The following is a 19,306-nucleotide window of genomic DNA, read 5'->3' on the forward strand; positions in this document are numbered from 1 at the left end:
CAAATCCAAGCCAGGGAATCTATCTATCTATCTATCTATCTATCTATCTATCTATCTATCTATCTATCTATCTATCTACATATGTTTATATATAATATATAAGTGTGTGTGTGTATAAACACAGTATCATGGACGCAGATTGTAAAATGGGCTGCATAAATTACTATCAAACTATAGCAAAAGCTTTAATCTATAGAAAAAAAATTATAACAATTTACAGCATCTTAAATCTACATTTAAATATTAGTATTAACTATAAACCATGTTACTGGTTGTATCTCAGCTCACTGGATCCTGACACAACTTGATAGCTAAATTGGCCCTCCAATCTAGTGCTCTCATCCTTCCGCAAGGTTATAAAGACATTTTTTTTATCTCCCTACAGAACTCATGATAGCTCCAGCAATGTGAAAGATCATTTTTATGTTCCTGAAAATCCAAATAATAAAACAATAAATGTATACATGTGAACAGAACATAAATAGAGTTCATATCTTCCCTAAAGCTGGGAATACACTGGAGCAATGTCGGGCCGATATGTCGCTTCGCGTGTACGCAAGTTTGCGCGCTCCCGTGGTCGCCAGCGATGGTCGCCAGGTTTAATGTGCTGCACATCAAACCTAGTGATATCGCTAGCAGCCAGTGCATTGTTAATGAATGACGTAACGGTGATCGTTACGTCGTTCATTAAAGTCGTCCAGTGTGGACGCACAATCACGGTTGAGGGGCATTTGTTGTCTTTGTCTTATGTTGGAACGAATGCCCGTCGCACCAGTGTGTACCCAGCTTTACTGTCATAACTTATATATTACGTAAATGAGTCTTCTTAGAGCAGTGTTTCAAAAGGAAAAAGAATAAATAGTTTACTTTTACCAACATTCTTACTCCTACAATGAACCAATATCCTGTAAATGGTACAGTAGTGAAAAGTGTCTGCACTGGAGGACTTCCAAAAGGCAGAATGGGCTATATGTACAAATAGATGCATTACCTAAAAATGAGTAAACTCCGTGGTCGCATTTTTCCCTTTTGGTACATATGTGTTAAGATTAACCTATCCTCAATTCACGCCAAAGAACCCTGTTTAATCAGTCACAGATTGTATGACTACGCCGCGCCTTGTGTCTCTGCATGAAGTTTTGTACCATATATGCGTCTTAATCGCATCACTAATGTGACAAAAGTACAATGCATAGGTACCCCGGACACTGGCGCTGCCAGCAGCTGCTGTATACGACTCGGATGCTAACGGGAAAAAAGGCAAAAGTCTGAGGAAATAAATATATGTACAAAAGTGTGAGAACCACTACACGTGAAGTTGCACCATGTGTCTCGTGTCGTAGGGCACAAAAAGGCACAAAATGGATAGGTGTATGAGGACACATCTGTAAATGACCCTTTGAGTCGGTGAGATCATTTTTATCTGAGTAATTGGACAGTATAATATCCTTCTTGTATTGCTTTGGCCCTGGTAGGGAAGAGCAATGCACTTACTGGGCTGCTGTTTATTCCAGTTTGTGAAGCTCACATGCCGGTGCTGTGTATTGTTAACCAGCCAGGTGTATTCGCCAGTGTTGTTTAAATCCTCCAGTGCGATCCAAAAGTAAAGGTTTTCAACAGCTATCTTATTAGATATCAAGCTGTTAATAAAAGCCTGTTCAAACCTAAGCAACAAAACAAACATAAATAAAAAATGGGCATTATATTGAATGAAGATATAAAAGTACTTGGGGCCTGATTCAGCAAGGAACACAGCTGCTTATACGCACGCAATCAGCCGATTGTTGTATTCTGCGCATGTGTATGATCGCAGTGCGTGAACCAGCCACTGCAATCGGGACTGTGATCGCAGAGTATACGCAGACCCACGGCAAAGTGATTGACAGGAAGTGCCGTTTGTGGGTGGTGACAGGGGGGTCGGCCAAATGCAGGCGTGCCAGGGCATTTACACTCTATTTCAGGGGCGTGCATAAATTATCCACAGCAATACCATCCGCAGCCTGAGGCCTCATAGCGTGCGCTGAAGTAAGTAATTCCTGAGTGTGGTCTGACCTGTCTTAATTGTGCATATGGGTTCGATGTTACCGACTGTTTCACTATGTTGCCCAAGGATACGGATGTGTGTAAGGGGAAGTGGGCGTCCTTATGTTGAGCTGCGATCACAATGCAAATGCAAACATTTACGTATCATGGCTGATATTAGCAACTGCGTTGCGTGCGTATAAGCAGAATAGCGATCTGTGCTGAATCAGGCCCTTGATACACAGTACAGTGGAAGTGATGCTCCTTTTAAACTGCTCCTATTTTAATGGTATAATTAAACCCAAAACATTTTTATTGTCAACATTTTGTCTGTCGACATGTCATATGTCAACATTTTAAGGGAGAAATGCAATTACCCGTGAGGGGGGCGAGTTGCTCCTGCAACAGCATGGAAGCACCTGTAATAGCACCGCAACGCGCCCCCTTCTCGGCCCAATCTCTCCCCGGACTCGCACTTTTTGCCCTACGGGCTGCGAACAAAAACCCGCAAGTCCGTAGCTACCATAAGTGTGGCATAAGCCGCACTTACACTTCGATGAGACTGAGGACCTTATTAAGAGGCGGCCGTACGGTCTACGACCGCACGGCCGCCTCGATGTTTGGCCAGTGCGCATGCGCACGAGGGAGCCAGCTCCTTCGTGCGCATGCGTGAGACTCGCTACGACCGACAGCGCCGGTCGTAGCGGGTCTCTTTCCAAAGGGGGCGAGCTGTCGATGTTGAAGGCGGGCCGGGGGGGTGGCAGCCCAAACGGAGGCGTTCCCATGGGAATGCCTACCATTTGGGGGAGGCCCCACTGACATCACAAGTGATGTCAGTGGAGAGCTTCCGGCTCTGACAGAGCCAGAAGCTCTCCGGGGCTTACGACAAGTGAGACCCTACCCTAGGGTCTCGTCGTAAGCCTTGATGGTCGCGATGGTCTCTGACCATCGCGACCATCACCCGAGCGGTCGTTAGAGCTGTGGGTGTTAACCCACAGCCTAACGACCGAAACAGAGGCGGGCGGTCAGGATGCAAGCGGCCGCCCAGTTTCTGAGCGACCGCTTGCATCCTCCGACCGCCTCTGAATGAGGCCCTGATTTCCCTCCTATGTGTGTCGACATTTTGCAGATGTCGATATGTTTTATGTTGATATTTTAATCATGTCGACATCATAACATTCAACATTCTGGTATCGACCTTATGACTGTCGATATAGTAAATATCTAGATGTTGACTGTATACCGGTGCAGCGATACATGTGAAACACTCTGTGTAACCCATGTGCCGTAGGGGGTCTCAGACATTTTTGTGAATGCACATTTGCAAACAATCACTCAACTACTTGAACATCGCCATTGCGTGTGGATTGCTTGCGTCTCAGAATCAGACCCCCATGTGCTTTAACAGACAAAAACAACAGTACTTTCTGCAACTATAGAGTTTGTAACTAAGGTTATTCCAATTTTGTCTTCTCACCACAATATTCCAATATGTTAGCAGGAGGTATACATTCATTCTGAGGATGGAAAACATGAGCAGAAGTAGAATACGTACCTGTTGGTTACAGTTGCTAGAGGGCAGAATGAATCACTTACAGCTTCCCGAAATGGTAGTTTTCGGACATTAAATCCATAACAATAAGCACCATGTCTTTCCCAGGCCTGCAATATATAAATCCCTTATTGTCAACAGTTTATATGCTTAGAAACAGTCAGGGCCGATTCTAGACATTGTGGAGCTCAGGGTGAAAGTTCACAGTTGTGCCCCCCCGAAAAAAAAAACTTTTTGTAGATGACGTTCCTCTGCGCGCGCTAAAAGCACACGCGCTTCCGGAAAGGGGGAATGTCCTTGCGGAACACCCCCAATTCATCACACTGTGGGGCGTGCCCAGCACTTATGAAGGTGCTGGGTTTCCCCCAAGCTCTCCCCTCGTGGCGAATAATTGCCATGTGCAGTAATGCGCTTTGCACAGTAATGCCCTGTATAAACACATTATGCCACATGCAGTAATGCCCTGTATAACACATTATGCCACACGCAGTAATGCCCTGTGTAACACATTATGCCACACGCAGTAATGCCCTGTATAACACATTATGCCACTTGCAGTAATGCCCTGTATAACACATTATGCCACACGCAGTAATGCCCTGTATAACATTATGCCACATGCAGTAATGCCCCATATAACACATTATGCCGCATGCAGTAATGCCCCGTATAACACATTATGCCACATACAGTAATGCCCTGTATAACACATTATGCCACATGCAGTAATGCCCTGTATAACACATTATGCCACATGCAGTAATGCCCTGTATAACACATTATGCCACGCGCAGTAATGCCATGTATAACACATTATGCCACATGCAGTAATGGCATGTATAACACATTATGCCGTATGCAGTAATGCCCTTTATAATACATTGTGCCATACACAGTAATTCCCTTTATAATACAGTATCTCCAATTCAAATTACGCCACACATTAGTCCCTTATTCATGTTATGACACACAGTGGTGCCCCTTTTACACAATGCCCAAATTAGTGCCCCTTATACACAAGGCCCACAGTACTGAGTAGTAGTGCCCCTAATACAATGCCCACAGTAGTAGTATTACAATGTAGTAGTAGTACAATGCCCACATTAGTAGTGCCCCCAGTAATAATGCCCCCTGTAGTAGTGCCCAAAGTAGGAATGCCCCCATTAGTGCCCCCTATAGTAGTGCCCCCAGTAGTAATGCCCCCTTATAGACATGCCCCCAGTAGTAATGCCCCCATGCCTCCCTTCTGAAAAATAAAAAATACAAACACAATACTTACCTTAGGCCCCGCTCCTGCGTCCGTTGCCCCCACGGATCTATGGGAGAGACGTCATGACGTCCCTCCCATAGTGCTCTATGCGGGAGCCGGAGCTCTGGAGTGAGCTTCGGCTGCCGCTGCAGGGAGGGAGCCGGGTGCCCGCTGATAACAAATATCAGTGGGCGCCCGGCAACGCGGGGAGGATGGGCGCTGGTTTTTTTTTTATTGCATTATGGGATTTATTTTTTTTTTCCTTCTGGGGGACTCAGTGGCGCCCTCTAGGGGATGGCGCTCCGGGCGACGGCCCTGTTAGCCCGTCCCTAGAACCGCCACTGTATACAGTATATATGTGTGTGTTTGTGTCTAGTATCTCTGTGTGTTTATTACATATTCAGCCACACTGTACAATATCACATCTGCCTATGACCATTCCCAACTGGTAATTTGAGACAAAAGAAGAAGCCAAGCCTTTCATCAAGCTCAGGTGTGTGAGAGAGGAATGATATGAGCACAGATTATATAAAATAAAATAAGTCACTTTACTAATATTGGGTACATGACCTGATAGTCGCATATGGTATTAAACATTCTTGAATAAACAATAGTGATATAATACAAAGGTCGCCGCGGTGACTGGCTGTATAGACAATGTCAGCGTGGGCAGTCTTATAACATCCCAAAGGGAAATGGTGTGTAAGGTACAAGTGCATCATCTCTGGTGCCAAATGATAATGTAGTTATTAATGTTCAACAGTACTGTATATACCGGGTACTCATTGTGAGTCTGACAGATCTCTGTGCACAGACGCACATGGCGAGTCTTGGTACAAACGGGCATGCGCAGAAGCAATTTCAGGCATTTCCGTGTGTCCATCCTATTCTGAGCAGTGTCGTAGGTGGCAGGATCTAATTGGGAAATTCATGGCAGGAGCTGGGCGGTGACAATGCAAGTGTACGGAACCGCCCTGATTTGTGGGAGTGTCATATATCTATAGCTCTGTGCTATTCTGAGTCCTGCGTACAGAGAAGAGAAGCCTGTTTCCGTCTGATATCTTGCATGGATGCAGCAGCTGGTGTAAAATCAATGAGCGGCATGGGTTTCTGCTTGCATGCACATGGACCCTAGCATTAGCTAAATGGAATCTCTCACTAACAAAAGGGAGTATATCCGGCTTCCTCAGATGCCCACAACTACAGCCACTTTGCATCCGAGTCACAATCAGCCCCACAGTCGATAGCGATCATAGCTAAATGATCCACGTGGCAGCTGTCCACTTTAATGAAATATATTGTGTGTCCTACTGGATGTGTCCCGCATCTCCTGTTAGAAGTCCCGTGTCTCGGCTACTGAAGACAGCTAGCTGTGCAGGAGCCTCTGTGTCCGTCTGTGGCCAGGGGAGTGAACGCATTCCCAGGGGGTCACTACCACCACAAAACACAGAGGGCCTGATTCAGAGCCGGTCGCTATTTGCGGTCGTTCGTTCAAAAAAAAGGGGTGGCTATTCAAATGAACCGTTCGCTCTTTGCGGTCTGTTCACGCCTCTAGGTCTGAACGAGCGAACCAAACTTGCGGTCGTTTTTTGGGAAACTACGCCCCCTGGCCGCTCGCATCCTACGTCATGTCCGCTATTTATTAGATTAATCAAGTACATCGACCAGGGTATGTGCTGCTCGCTATTCTTGTGGTTGGTTTTTGCTACCACAATTTTGCGAGCAGTTCTGGCTATAAAATAACCCAGTGACGTGCTCAATGACGCTGCTGTTTTAATTATGCACACCCATAAAATGCCCGTTTTGACCTTTAAGCACGCCTGCGTTCTGATCTCCACTCCCTGTTTTCAAGCACCTTCCCATGTTACCACCCACATACGCCTCTTTCTGTCACTCAAATTATCAGGCATTCGCTATTTTGCGAGCACATGAATTTCGACCGCACTGACTGGTTCGCGCATGCGTATAACAATCCGTACGCATGCGCAGTTGGGCAAACATCGCTCGGAGCGAACGAATCAGGCCCAGAGTCCGCAGCTAGACATTTACAGCTTGTCCAGCTGAGCTAGCACAGCTAGCTGTCATCAGTAGCCGAGACACGGGACTGAGATAAGACTTCTAACAGGAGATGCAGGACGGCGCGCTCCTACAGTATACTATGCAATATATTGGATCACGTTGGACCACTGTCATGTGGATTATTTAGCTACCATCTCTACAGACTGTATATCTTTGCACCATGAACATTAATCATTTGGCACCAGAGAAGATGCACTTGTACCTTACACACCATTTTCCTTCAGGATCTTACAAGCCTGACCCCGCTGACATTTTCTTTACAGCCGGTCATTACTGCGACCTTTGTATTATATCGTTATCTATTGTTTATGTCCATAATCTGTAATACCATAAGTGACTATCAGGTCATGTACCCAATATTAGAAAAGTGATTTATTTTATTTGGTACATTCAGTGCTCATATAATTCCTTACTCACACACCTGAGCTTAAGCGCTCCCTTACCTCATACTACCGTACTTGTATTCATAACGAATACAAGTAGAAAGAAAGCCACTTGTCTACACCTAACCTAAAGCTGGGTACACTCTTACGATATATATTGCGAGTGCATCAGCTGGTGTACATGTCTGTGAACAACGTCGTTCACAGACATATCAGGTCGGCCCTGCAGCACAGCAGATGCCGATATTTCTTGCAGGTATATCGGTATGCCTGGCTGTGAGTACAGGTGACCCCCAACCGCCTGTACACCGGCCGAAGGGGCCGCTGACACTTACATAACAACACGATGGTCAAATTTAAATGCCCGTCCAGTTGTGATGTCTGGCTGGAGATACTGAGCAGCCGACTGGTAAGTGCGTATAACTTACCAAATCAGTCGCTTGGTCGGCTCGATGGCCGCTGAGTCGGTTAAGTGTGTACTCGGCATTAGTTTACTCCATCTAAATGTGCAGGTATCTATATCTCCAAACCTCTTATCAGCCCACACCACACCCGTCCAGCCTACATGTGCCCAAAATGCATGAAGCTTATGAAATAGGGTTCCACTTGCAGCCATTGCGGTAACTCCCGCAAGGTCTCCCGGTATTTTTAAAGCAGCAATCATTTTAAAGGCAAAGCCAACTTAAGCGCCTTAAACTAAGGGTAGGAGATAGTCTTCCTCCATACAGCTTATAATCTAAATGATAGCAAACTATAATTTTATTTAAAAGAAAATAATCTTATTTCACTTTGGTAATATTGTTTATGTAAATACACTAGTATGTGTGCTCATGGCAGGATGTTTTATACTTACATATGTTACACATGCTTGCCAGCATAAATACATCCATCATAACTCTTTATTTCTGTTACTATACATTTATTTATTTAGACAGAATTGACATGATGAAAGTCAGGAGGGGCCGTTCAGCAAAAACTTGTCTATGGCAGCAAAATATTATTTTATTCATTGAACAGTAACAATTATTTAATTGATTCACTATAGCAAGATGCAGTAAAAGTGTAAATTTGCATTTTCTTTACTACTGCAAAGTGTAATAATAATTAGATTTGCAATATTTGTACCTAATAATATAGTGTACATGACACTAATACAAATATTTATGCTAGTTCGTGTAAAGGATAAGAAAGACACCTTTTAACCACTTAACTTACATTTTATTTTTCTAAAAACCACTCAGAAATTGTAGGGGTTTTTTTTATGAGTGAATTAGCTGAAGAACATGTATTTCAAGTTGTTTTTTTATATATATATTTGTAAAAAAAATATTTTAAAAAAATATCGGCACATTGGATTACCAACATCGGAGCATCGGGAACATTGCAACCATCGCAACTTTTCTTTTCACAGTGGCTTCAGGCACCAGGTACACTTTAGGGGGTGGGGGTTAATTTACATTTTCCCAGTGGCTGCTAATCTCTGCAGCTCCTGGGTGGGGGGTCCTGCTTTGTTGCCCGATCAGCAGTGATCGGCAGCAGGGCAGACACTGAGGGGTGGTGCAGGAAAGCAGACGGACATGAAGGCAGCAGTTGCGGGAAGATTCTCCTCCTGCAGCAGCCCTCACTGTTTATCTGACTGGTCGCATTATTGCGACCATCATTGTGGGTATTGAAATGGGATATGCTATTTCTCTCTACTTTCTAGACGAGCGCTTCTCAATGTGTATGTTGCGACACCTTAGTGTGCCACAATTTGATTTCTGGTGTGTCATGCACAATGACAGTGTGATAACAAAACAAAAAAAGGCCAGTTCCCGCAGAACACGCTCCTGCCCATCAGCAGAGCAAGGGGAAGAGTGTGTGCAATGCTCTCCCCCCTGCTCCAGGACGTGCCCTGGCCAATCAGCAGAGCAAGGGGAAGAGTGTGTGCAATGCTCTCCCCCCTGCTCCAGGACGTGCCCTGGCCAATCAGCAGAGCAAGGGGAAGAGTGTGTGCAATGCTCTCCCACTCTCCCCCCTGCTCCAAGACATGCCCTGGGCAATCAGCAGAGCAAGGGGAAGAGTGTGTGCAATGCTCTCCTGCTCTCCCCCTGCTCCAGGACGTGCCCTGGGCAATCAGCAGAGCAAGGGGAACAGTGTGTGCAATGCTCTCCTGCCCTCCCCCTGCTCCAGGACGTGCCCTGGGCAATCAGCAGAGCAAGGGAAGAGTGTGTGCAATGCTCTCCTGCTCTCCCCCTGCTCCAGGACGTGGCCTGGCCAATCAGCAGAGCAAGGGGAGTAAAGTGTGATTTCCTGCTCACCCCCCTACTCCATTGGATACTCTGTGGGCTTGTCAAAGTCCCATCTGACCCCTGGCTCCCCGCAGCATTATTACGTCTGTCACGGAGAGGAGCTAGGAGCAGGAAAGGAGTCCTATAGTGACAGGGGTAAAAGGGGTGTTTGGAAGGTAAAGAACCAATGTTAGTGTGTGCTATGGGTACAACAAGGATCATTTACATTTAATTTTATACCTTTAAAATTCTGTGCCACTCTTCAGTGTGTCACAGCAGAAACAATTGAGAACTACTATATTAATGAAGCAAATATAGTACTTCCTATTTAATATATATTTAGAATGAATAACTTATTATTAAACCTCGCAAAGTATAACCAATTTACCATAGGTGATCAACTTACATCAAGGATAATTGTATTTAGTTCAAGAAATATTGCAAGCAAGAAATAGCTTGTGTGTCATGAATAAAAGATACACAAAGGGTGGGGGTGGGGCATCTGCCCATCCAGTTATGCAATTCCTACATAGACAGTACAATCCACCAATAAACGCTGTTGCTGTATGTAAATACATACATCACTACACAGTATAACTCCCAACAGTAATAATACCAATGTTTAGTTCATCCTCTCTATTACAAAGATAAACTTTGAACTCCTATGCAGCAAACCTCACAAGTTCTTAGCATGAACCCATACCCCTTAGAGTGCTCCTAGGGAAGTAAGCAGAGGTGTGTTGTGTGGTAGTGAAAGAGCATTTGGAAGAATCGAAACGCGTAGCTTACTTAATGATAATTATTTCTCAGTACAATTTTATAACCGTAATAAAAAATACAAACACTTGTTATTTATCTTGTTTTTTTCCATTTCAGCACTCTCTATGATCTCTACTATATAAAAAAATATATCTTAATTATTCATATTTTTTTTGTATTACTTAGATAACTATGATATAGGTAGAGGACTAACAAAAATATTTATTCTATATTAGACATGAAGCAATTTGTTTACAAAAACTTCCACTTTTAAACTTAGAAACAATGGGCAGTAATTGTTGTTTAGTAAACAGGTGAAGTGTGTAACAGAGACACAAATTAAGATTTAAATGTGGCATCAAGAATATACAATATTCCTTAATGATTAAAATATCAGAATAATTCTACATTATCGCACAATTATTTGCAAGTATGATTAATCTTAACACTTAAGGAGTGGACGACAACTACATGTGGATCAATTTGCTTGAGCCAAAAACTGTAATTTGGTAAAATGAATACATATTATATAAGCGGAATGTAGTTGACATGCCCGCGGTCGGAATGCCAGTGCTCAGAATACTGGTGCTGGAATCCTAAGAGCAGTCGGAATCCTGGTGCCAGAATCCCGACGGTAAGTATTAGGGTTAGGTTTAGGCACTAGGGGGAGGGTTAGACTGCGGATTTTAGGCTGATTAGGGTTGGGCTGCAGAGGGAGGAGGGTTAGGCTGCGGGAAAGATGTGTTAGGGTTAGGGGGAGAGTTATGCTACTTAACTTTGGGTGTCGGGTTTCTGACTGTCAGGATGCCACTGTCAGTATTCTGACTGCCAGGATCCGAACTGCCGGGATCCTGTACCCAACCTGTATAAGCTAATCCAAGTAATATAATATGTTCAGTCAAGCAACACAAAAAGTCAAATAAATGATATGTATATAAATTGTATATCTTAGTTACACAAGTTTTTAATAATTCTCAGTTAATTCCAGTTTGCACTTTGGGCATGGTTTTCAAATCACCTAAATTTAAAAATAGTTTTTGGTGTGCCGATCTAAGGCTACCATATAAACAAACACCTGAGCGTTCACTGTTTTTACTCCAAGGGTTTAAAAAATGAATATAAACACAGTTACCTATTTTGTTACCATTAGGTGTCTACACACTTGATATTTACAAAGTATGTTGTCTCGGGATGTAGTTTAAGTCCCGGATGTCGAGATGCCAGCGTTCAGAATGTCGGTGCCGGAATCCCGACACCAGTCAGAATCCAACTGCCAGCATGCCGACGGTAAGTATTTGGGTTAGGGGTTAAGCACTAGGGGGCTGGTTTTGATCAGGCACTGGAGGGGTTAGGTTTAGACAGCGGGGGGAGGGTTAGATTTAGACTGCGGGTAGGGATGGTTAGGTTTAGGGGTACAGGTAGGGTTAGGATACTTACCGACGGTGTCCTTACCCTGTTGGGATGCTGGATTCAGGATTCTGACCGACGGGATCCCAAGTGCCAGCATCCCGTACCCAACTTTGTTGTCTCTCCCCTTCTATTTTAGTATGCATTCACCTGGTATGGTGGCTGCTAAAATAATATTGTAATTTGCAGTAACCACTTTTTCTGCTGTCGTTGTGGATCAGCTTAATAAACCAGTAAAAAAAATGATTTAAGAAAGTCTTAGAAAGGACCATACCAAAAAGACATGAATGATCTATCTATTTATCTACGTCAGGGACGGGAAACCTCTGGTTCCGCGGGCCGAATACTGTCTGTAAAACCAATTTATCAGGCCCGGCCAGCTGTGGCTCTCTTCCCTCCCTTTGTTTTCTGCCGGGGCAGTGCTGAGCCCTGAGCTCTCGGCTCAGACGCTGCCCGGCTGTGTGCGGCACCACGGTGTGACATTAGAATTCATGCAGTGCCGCGGGGTCCCAAGACACCCGTCCTCCTTCAGCCTGCAGACATCTTAAGGCTTAAGCAGAGGAGGACGGAGAGGTGCAGCGCAGAGCAGCGATGTGGCCGTGGGACAAGGAGTGAGACAGCCCTCAGGCTGTCTTCAATGTATAAGAATACAGTGCTGCTGAATCTCTGAGGGACGGGAGAAGGTAGGGGAGCCCTGCTGATGCACTCCCAGGGAGCCCTACTGCTGAACCCACACACCCAGTGACTGACTGACTGAGTCAGTGGGTGTCTGTGCCTGCAGGAGCACCCCTTGCTGTCTGGCTGCTGTGCTCAAGCTATTTTGGAGGAGAGGAGACTGGACTGGAGTCATACAATACAGGCCTGTATGATTATGTATATTTTATTTAATAATTCATATTCAGTCTGCTTTAGTAATGTCATACAATAAAGTGTGTGTGTGTGTGTGTGTATATATTATTATTATTATCATTTATTTATATGGCGCCACAAGTGTTCCGCAGCACCTTATAAAGTACATAAACAAGCAGGTGACCAGTGACTTACAGTACAGTACAATGCAGGACAAGGACAGGTATAATATACATTGCTACATTAGTGACCATAACACCCAAATAAGCAGCAGAGCATAAGCAACCAAGTGTTATATGCCCTAGTGGGGAGTAAGAAGTAGATGAAAGTAAATTGGGAGAAGCACAAGAGGGTAGAGGGCCCTGCTCATAAGAGCTTATAGTCTAAAAGGGAAGGGCAGACAAACAGGTGTGATACAGATGGGGCAGACAGGGAGGAAGGAACATGTAGCAGCAAGTTAGGATAATCTTATACAACTTTGACCCATAAAATAATTAAAAATAGAAAACCACTTTGAGCTAATTATTGACCTCACAGACATCAATTGTTCTGCAGCACAGTCAAAGCAGACTGAGTTTTCAAGATGTGCTGTTCAAGCTCCTTTTGAAGAAGCACAAAGAAACGGGGAACGTTGAGGACCATAGACGCAGTGGTCGGACAAGGAAACTTAGTGAATCAGATAAAAGACACATCATGCATACTTCCCTTCGAAATCGGAAGGTGTCCAGCATTACCATCAGCTCAAAACTGGCAGAAGCCAGTGGGACCCAGGTACACCCATCTACTGTTCGGAGAAGTCTGCAGACTGATTAGAATAATACAAAGAAGATATTTATAAGCAATAAATATCTTCTTTGTATTATGCTAATTATTTTAATAGTCAAAACTCTGCAGTCTGGCAGGGAGTATGACAGGGGAGGCTCTGCCTCCCTTGCCTACCCTGACTGTATGTTCCTGCCAGTGCAGTACAATTGATAAAGCTTTTGATGAAATATATCTCATGACTAGAGTTTAAAGTTACTGAAGTTATCTAATTTGTCATATGAGAACACATAGTACATCTAGTCTTTCCACATGTGTGGAACCTGGTGGGTCTAGATAGGTACTGGTTGTTATTAGGAATCTTGGGCTCAACAGGGACTGAGATGACTAGGGGCCAATATCATTTTCAGTTATCTATTTTTCCTGATAATAATGGTAAGTTTCGGAGGAAGTATATTTTTCAAAATACCATCTTAGAAGCTAATAATTTTTTATGAATGATATTCCTAATCTCAGTTTAACAATTATTATATTTGTAAATAAAGGCTACTTCATTATCCCTGTCTCCATTGTTCTGACGTCTATGGTAGTTAAGGGACTATCTTTAGTCTGAAGGGGAGTAGATCTATCTAATTCCGACAGTTCTTCAAGAGATTTTTTTTAGAAGGGGTTCAGTGTAGCCTTTTTGACAAAATGATTTCAACATCACACATACTTGTCTTTGAAAGACCTCAAGTTTAGAACAATTTCTATGTAGGCGCATAAGTTTACCCTTCGGGTAGTAACATTTCCAAGGGTGATAATATGCACTTTTAAAAGGACAGGTAAGAGTTGGTAAAGTTTAGGAAATCAATTTGATTCCTATTGTAAAATGAAAGAAATTAGAAGTGTTCATGTTCTAGGAAGAAACAAAATGTTGTACTGTAAAAAGATCTCCATCCCAAATAATAAAGAGGTTATCAATGTAACAGGCATAGAAGACCAGGGACACACCAGAGCCTCCCCCCCACGCACACACAAACACATGCAGGTACCCAAACACCCCCATGTATAAATTGACATAACTGGTCCCAAACCTAGTACCCATGGCTGTGCCCATGACTAGAAGATAAAAAGTGTCAGAAAAGATAAAATAATTGTGTCAGTTTGAAGGTCCTACAGTCTACAAAGAAAGCCTTGCGGTGTCTCCTGAGGTCTCCATCTCTAGTGAGATGTGCAGATATGAAGCGTACTCCAAGATCATGCTAACTATTGGTAGATAGAGAACTTACAAAGTTAGGAAAGCATATGTATCCTTCCATATAATTGACTGAATGGAATTAAGAAAATGAGTGGTTTCGAGATCTTCATCGAGGCAACATGAGGTTGAAGAATTTACACAGAGGGAAAGATTAGAAGAGAATTGATGCCTGAAATAATGGGACAGCCAGGGGGTGAAGTGAGTGACTTGTGGATGCTGGGTAGGTGGTAATAGATGGAAATAGTAGGAAATTGGCTACATAGGAATTGCCATTCATCCCTGGAGATGACCCCATCTTCCGAAAACTTCTCATGCATCCAAGTATAGGTCTGCCACCTACAAACCTGGCATACTTAAAAGTCAGGAGAAGAACACTGAGGCTGAAAAAGCAATTTTGCCTTCACATGATCCTAAGGAAAGTCCTAGTGTGTATAAGCTGCACATTTGACCTTTTCAGGTTGCATAGCAGCTTGCTCACTGTTCCCCAATTTTTTCAACCAATCGGAAGTACGTGTAGTACCTTCAAAATTGAAATAAACATCTAGAATGGTAATGTATATTAGGAGGAGCAAAAATCATAAAAGAAACAGTGTTATAGAGTATTTCAGCTAAATAATGTGAACTGTAATGGCATTCACTTGTCACAAAGCTTTGAAAAATTAAAATCAAGTAGACAAGACTCATCATAAGTAAAGATTCATTGTGACTGGCATTGAAAGTGTAAAGTGAGATTTGGGCACTTTATAAATATTACTTACTAACTAATGGAGGGACTCGCAGACACCAGTATACACAGAAGCAGCATATGTTCCCCGATGTAGGTAAATATTAACATGTTGGGAAACATTTGTCTGCATTGAGACTGTTGATTTCAGTTTGTAACAAATTATATTGATATTATATTCTAGGGTACTGAAGACATTTATTTTTAAGATCAAAAATGTGGCTACAAATGACTGCATTTTTGGGCATCAGTGCTATTTAACAAGATAGTAATGCAGATGATAAAATCAGAGATATTGTGAGGACAAGACTTCATAGTGGGTTCTTTTACATCACTTAGATTGTTGTTAGCAAATGCATTTTATTCTAGGATGGCAATATAGACATGTGGATCTATAATCACCAGACAGATGCACTTCTTTGCAGGCACAGCATACACAAGTGCAGTTCCCAATCACCAATCCACGAACACACAATGCAGTTGGAAACAAAGATTATATCCAGCGTCGTAGCTAGACGGCAGTGCGCCCTGTGCAGCACTGCCGCCCCTCTCACTCCCTCTCCGCCCCCTCCTCCCCCCCCTGAGCTCTTACCCTAACTTCCGAGGGGAGGAGGGAGGGCGGGATCTTCCGCCGATTTTCAGTGAACACTGTCCGGCGCGCACCACTGCCGGAGGTCTCTATCTGCAGACCTCTGGCACATAGAAGTGTGTGGCCGGTGCCGCTGGAGGATGGCGCCCGGTGCACATGACCCCTCAGCCCCCCCCTAGTTGCGGCCCTGTTATATCCCCTTAATTATTCCCACTGTGTTGGAGCTAGTAGTAGATGGGTTAGGGGCAGTAGCCAGATTGTGATAGGTGGGAAAAATGACAAGTCTTAACTCTGTGTGTTTCCTCCCCCCCATGATGGTTGGTGAATGTTGGCTCCCTGTGGAGAAGGTGCCTAGGAGTCATATCCAGGGTCCAACACAAAATGACCTTGTTTTATCTAATCTCTGAATAAACACGCCACCTGGCAACATTTAAGAATAACTTGTAACATAAATACACACTGCATAAAATAACATGAACACATAGGAACAACATACAGACATTTCCTCACTTAACAAGCTACTCGTTTAACAACCGTTCGGACTTACGACCAGCACTCTGACCAGCTGGAACCCATAGTACAATGACTAAAATGTTATTCTGAATATTTTTTTTTTATAACTTTAATTGTACTGTACAGTATGTAAGAGTTATGCAAGTAAAACTGTTACAGTATCAAGTTTGAGTTTCCTTTAGACCTTTTCTTTATTCAGAATACATAAAAATGATCACCTCCTGGTTCCTCGTTTAGTGACCAATTCGTTTAACGACCGAGTCTTAGGAACGGAACTCGGTCGTTAAGTTAGGAATGTCTGTATAACAATAGACTGTAAGGCATTCAGACAATGACAGTTCAGGGTACACAGAAATGGGCGCTGGATCACAAGTGTCTGTCATGCTTTAATCGCACCACCTGGTTTCACAGATATCTGCTCCATTCACCCTGTTAACATGAACAGCCCCTATAGCTTTCTATGGGGACTGATAGAAGTCTGATTTACTAAGCTTCAAAATAAAAAGCTTTTTAAAGTTTTGCCCTATAGTATAAGCTGGTAGAAACACTTATTTATACACCAACACAAATAAACTTCTGTTTCAGGGTGATAGTGCTTGTGCCCAGAAAATTTGTGTAAAATGTGTTAGAGCATTAGTCGTACACCCATTAGCTGCAGCCACTGCAGTGCCCAGGTGTATAATGTTTCTTATTATATTATATATAGTTACCCAAAAAAACAAAATGAGCAGTGATCTGCTGTAATAAACAGGATGAGCAAGGAGTATACATGTCCCCATCCCATATGAACAGTATAAAACCTCCAACCGGGCCCTCTACTGTATGTTAGGTTTGTATTCCCCGCGGTCAGGACTGCCCATAACAATTATGGGCTCCCTGATAAATGTTGGTACCCATTATCACTATGGTACCCACTTTGTGCCTTATGTAGATCTGTGGTGTGTCCAATGAGCCTGCTCACCTTTAGGTGTCACACAGCGTCAAGAACTTGATAGGTTCCAACTTATAGAGAACATAGCATATTGCATAAATAAATAAGCTGGCATGAGAAGAAGAGCTGCTGACAGGGAAAAGGAACCCAGTTTCAGTTGTCTCCACCACCCTCCAGTTACTGCTCTTCCTCCTCCTTCCCTCCCTCTTCTCCTGTCTGACTTCTCTACACAAGTAATATGCACAGGAAAATAAATTGCAGATGCACTATGTGATCACTACTGTTCAAATTTAAATGTACATTGTAATTAATTATATACAAGTTAGCATATCGTTGGCCAATGATACAGGCTTGCCCACCAATGGCAAGGCCACCTCGTCGAGCAGGTCCTTAACACTCTGGGGGTCAAATCTGGGACGCAGGAAAACAGCCCAGTCAAAGGCCCCCCAGCCCAGTCAGAACAGCTCAGGGGGCCCCATGTCCACAAGCTCACCCAAAATAAACTTCAGGGCATCACCACTATGATAATAGTCACTTTTATATCACTCTTTACATTGTTTATTATGCATGTATTTTTTCACACATTCTTTACTGTTGTAACTATTTCAACACTCATTAACTACCTTCACACACCTGATACTTTATAACACTTCCACTGTCACCCCTCCCCTACCTCCTTCTATATGTTTTTAAGCAGGGAACTGCATCTAACTGCACTTGGTAACAGGCATAATCCAAAGTAAATCCTATCTATATTTAAATAGTGTTAGTTTATTTGGGGTGAGCGTTTGGGCGTGGGGCCCCCTGAGCTGTTCTGGCTGGGCCTCTTCAGGGGCCTGATTCAGCAAGGAACGCTATTCTGCTTATACGCACAGAACTGCATTGCTAATATCAGCTGTGTTATTTACATGTTTGCATTCACATTGCATACGCAGCCTAACATAAGGACGCCCACTTTCCCTTACTCACATCCATATACTAGGGCAACACAGCGAAACAATCAGTAACATCGAGTAACAGCGGACCCATACGCACAGTTAAGGAAGCCCAGACCTCACTCAGTGGCTAATTTATGCACGCCCATGCAACCGCGTTCAAATGCACTGACACGCCTGCGTTCGTCCCACCAAACCCCGTTACTACCCACAAACGGCACTTCCTGTTAATCACTCTGCTCTGGGTCTGCGGAGCCTCTGTAGACGCAGTTCCCATCGCAATTGCAAATTCGAGCACTGCACTGCATACACATGTGCAGCGCAAATTAATCGACCGATTGCGTGCGTATACGCAACTGCGTTCCTTGCTTAATCAAGCCCATAGTCACTTTTTAGATCACTCTTTACGTTCGTTTATTATTCATGTTTTTTTGCACACTATCTTTATTTTTGTAACTACTTCAACATCATTAACTACCTTCACACACCTGATACTTATAACACTTCACTGTCACCTTTTTTTCGTGTGATGCCTTGGGGGGTCTTTGGCTGGGCTGTTTTTTTTTGGGGTGCCCTGCGCCCCAGATGTGAACCACAGAGTGTTAGGCACCTGCTCGATGAGGTGACCTTGACGTTGGTGGGCAGGCCCATATCATTGGCCAACGATATGCTAACTACCCCTGATATTATATATAATTACAATGTACACATACACATTTGAACAGTAATGATCGAATAGTGCATCTGCAATTTCTTTTCCTGTGCATATTACTTTTGTGGTACCCCCAAGTTTGTTCCCAAATAGTGGTCCCCTAATTTTTTTTTATTGTTTATTAAATAGATCGGACTGTCCCCACAGCTTAGGGACATAGGACCTCATTCAGAGTCGGTCGCGAGCGCCGATGCGCTCGTAACCGACTCGATGGTTTGGCCTGCGCACGCGCAGCGGCCGCACTGCGCGTACGCAGAGCTCGTTACCAAAGGGGCGGCTGTCGATGTTGATCGGCAACTGCCCCCGTTTGGGCAGTTTATTTCTTAAACT

General features: G+C 43.6%; 1 protein-coding gene across 1 annotated transcript in view; it reads right to left on the bottom strand.

Annotated features, from left to right (window-relative positions):
• Positions 1-19,306, bottom strand: part of PLA2R1 (phospholipase A2 receptor 1) — a 188,917-nt gene that overhangs the window by 129,123 nt on the left and 40,488 nt on the right. The window contains exons 10-11 of the mRNA XM_088474763.1: positions 3,578-3,684; positions 1,495-1,664 (exon numbers count right to left, since the gene is read on the bottom strand). Of these exons, the coding sequence (XP_088330889.1) occupies positions 1,495-1,664; positions 3,578-3,684 (277 nt within the window). The remainder of the gene's footprint in view (positions 1-1,494; positions 1,665-3,577; positions 3,685-19,306) is intronic.

This window comes from Taudactylus pleione, unplaced genomic scaffold (assembly GCF_031769625.1).
Source record: "Taudactylus pleione unplaced genomic scaffold, aTauple2 ptg000156l, whole genome shotgun sequence".
NCBI classification, from domain to species: Eukaryota; Metazoa; Chordata; class Amphibia; order Anura; family Myobatrachidae; genus Taudactylus; species Taudactylus pleione.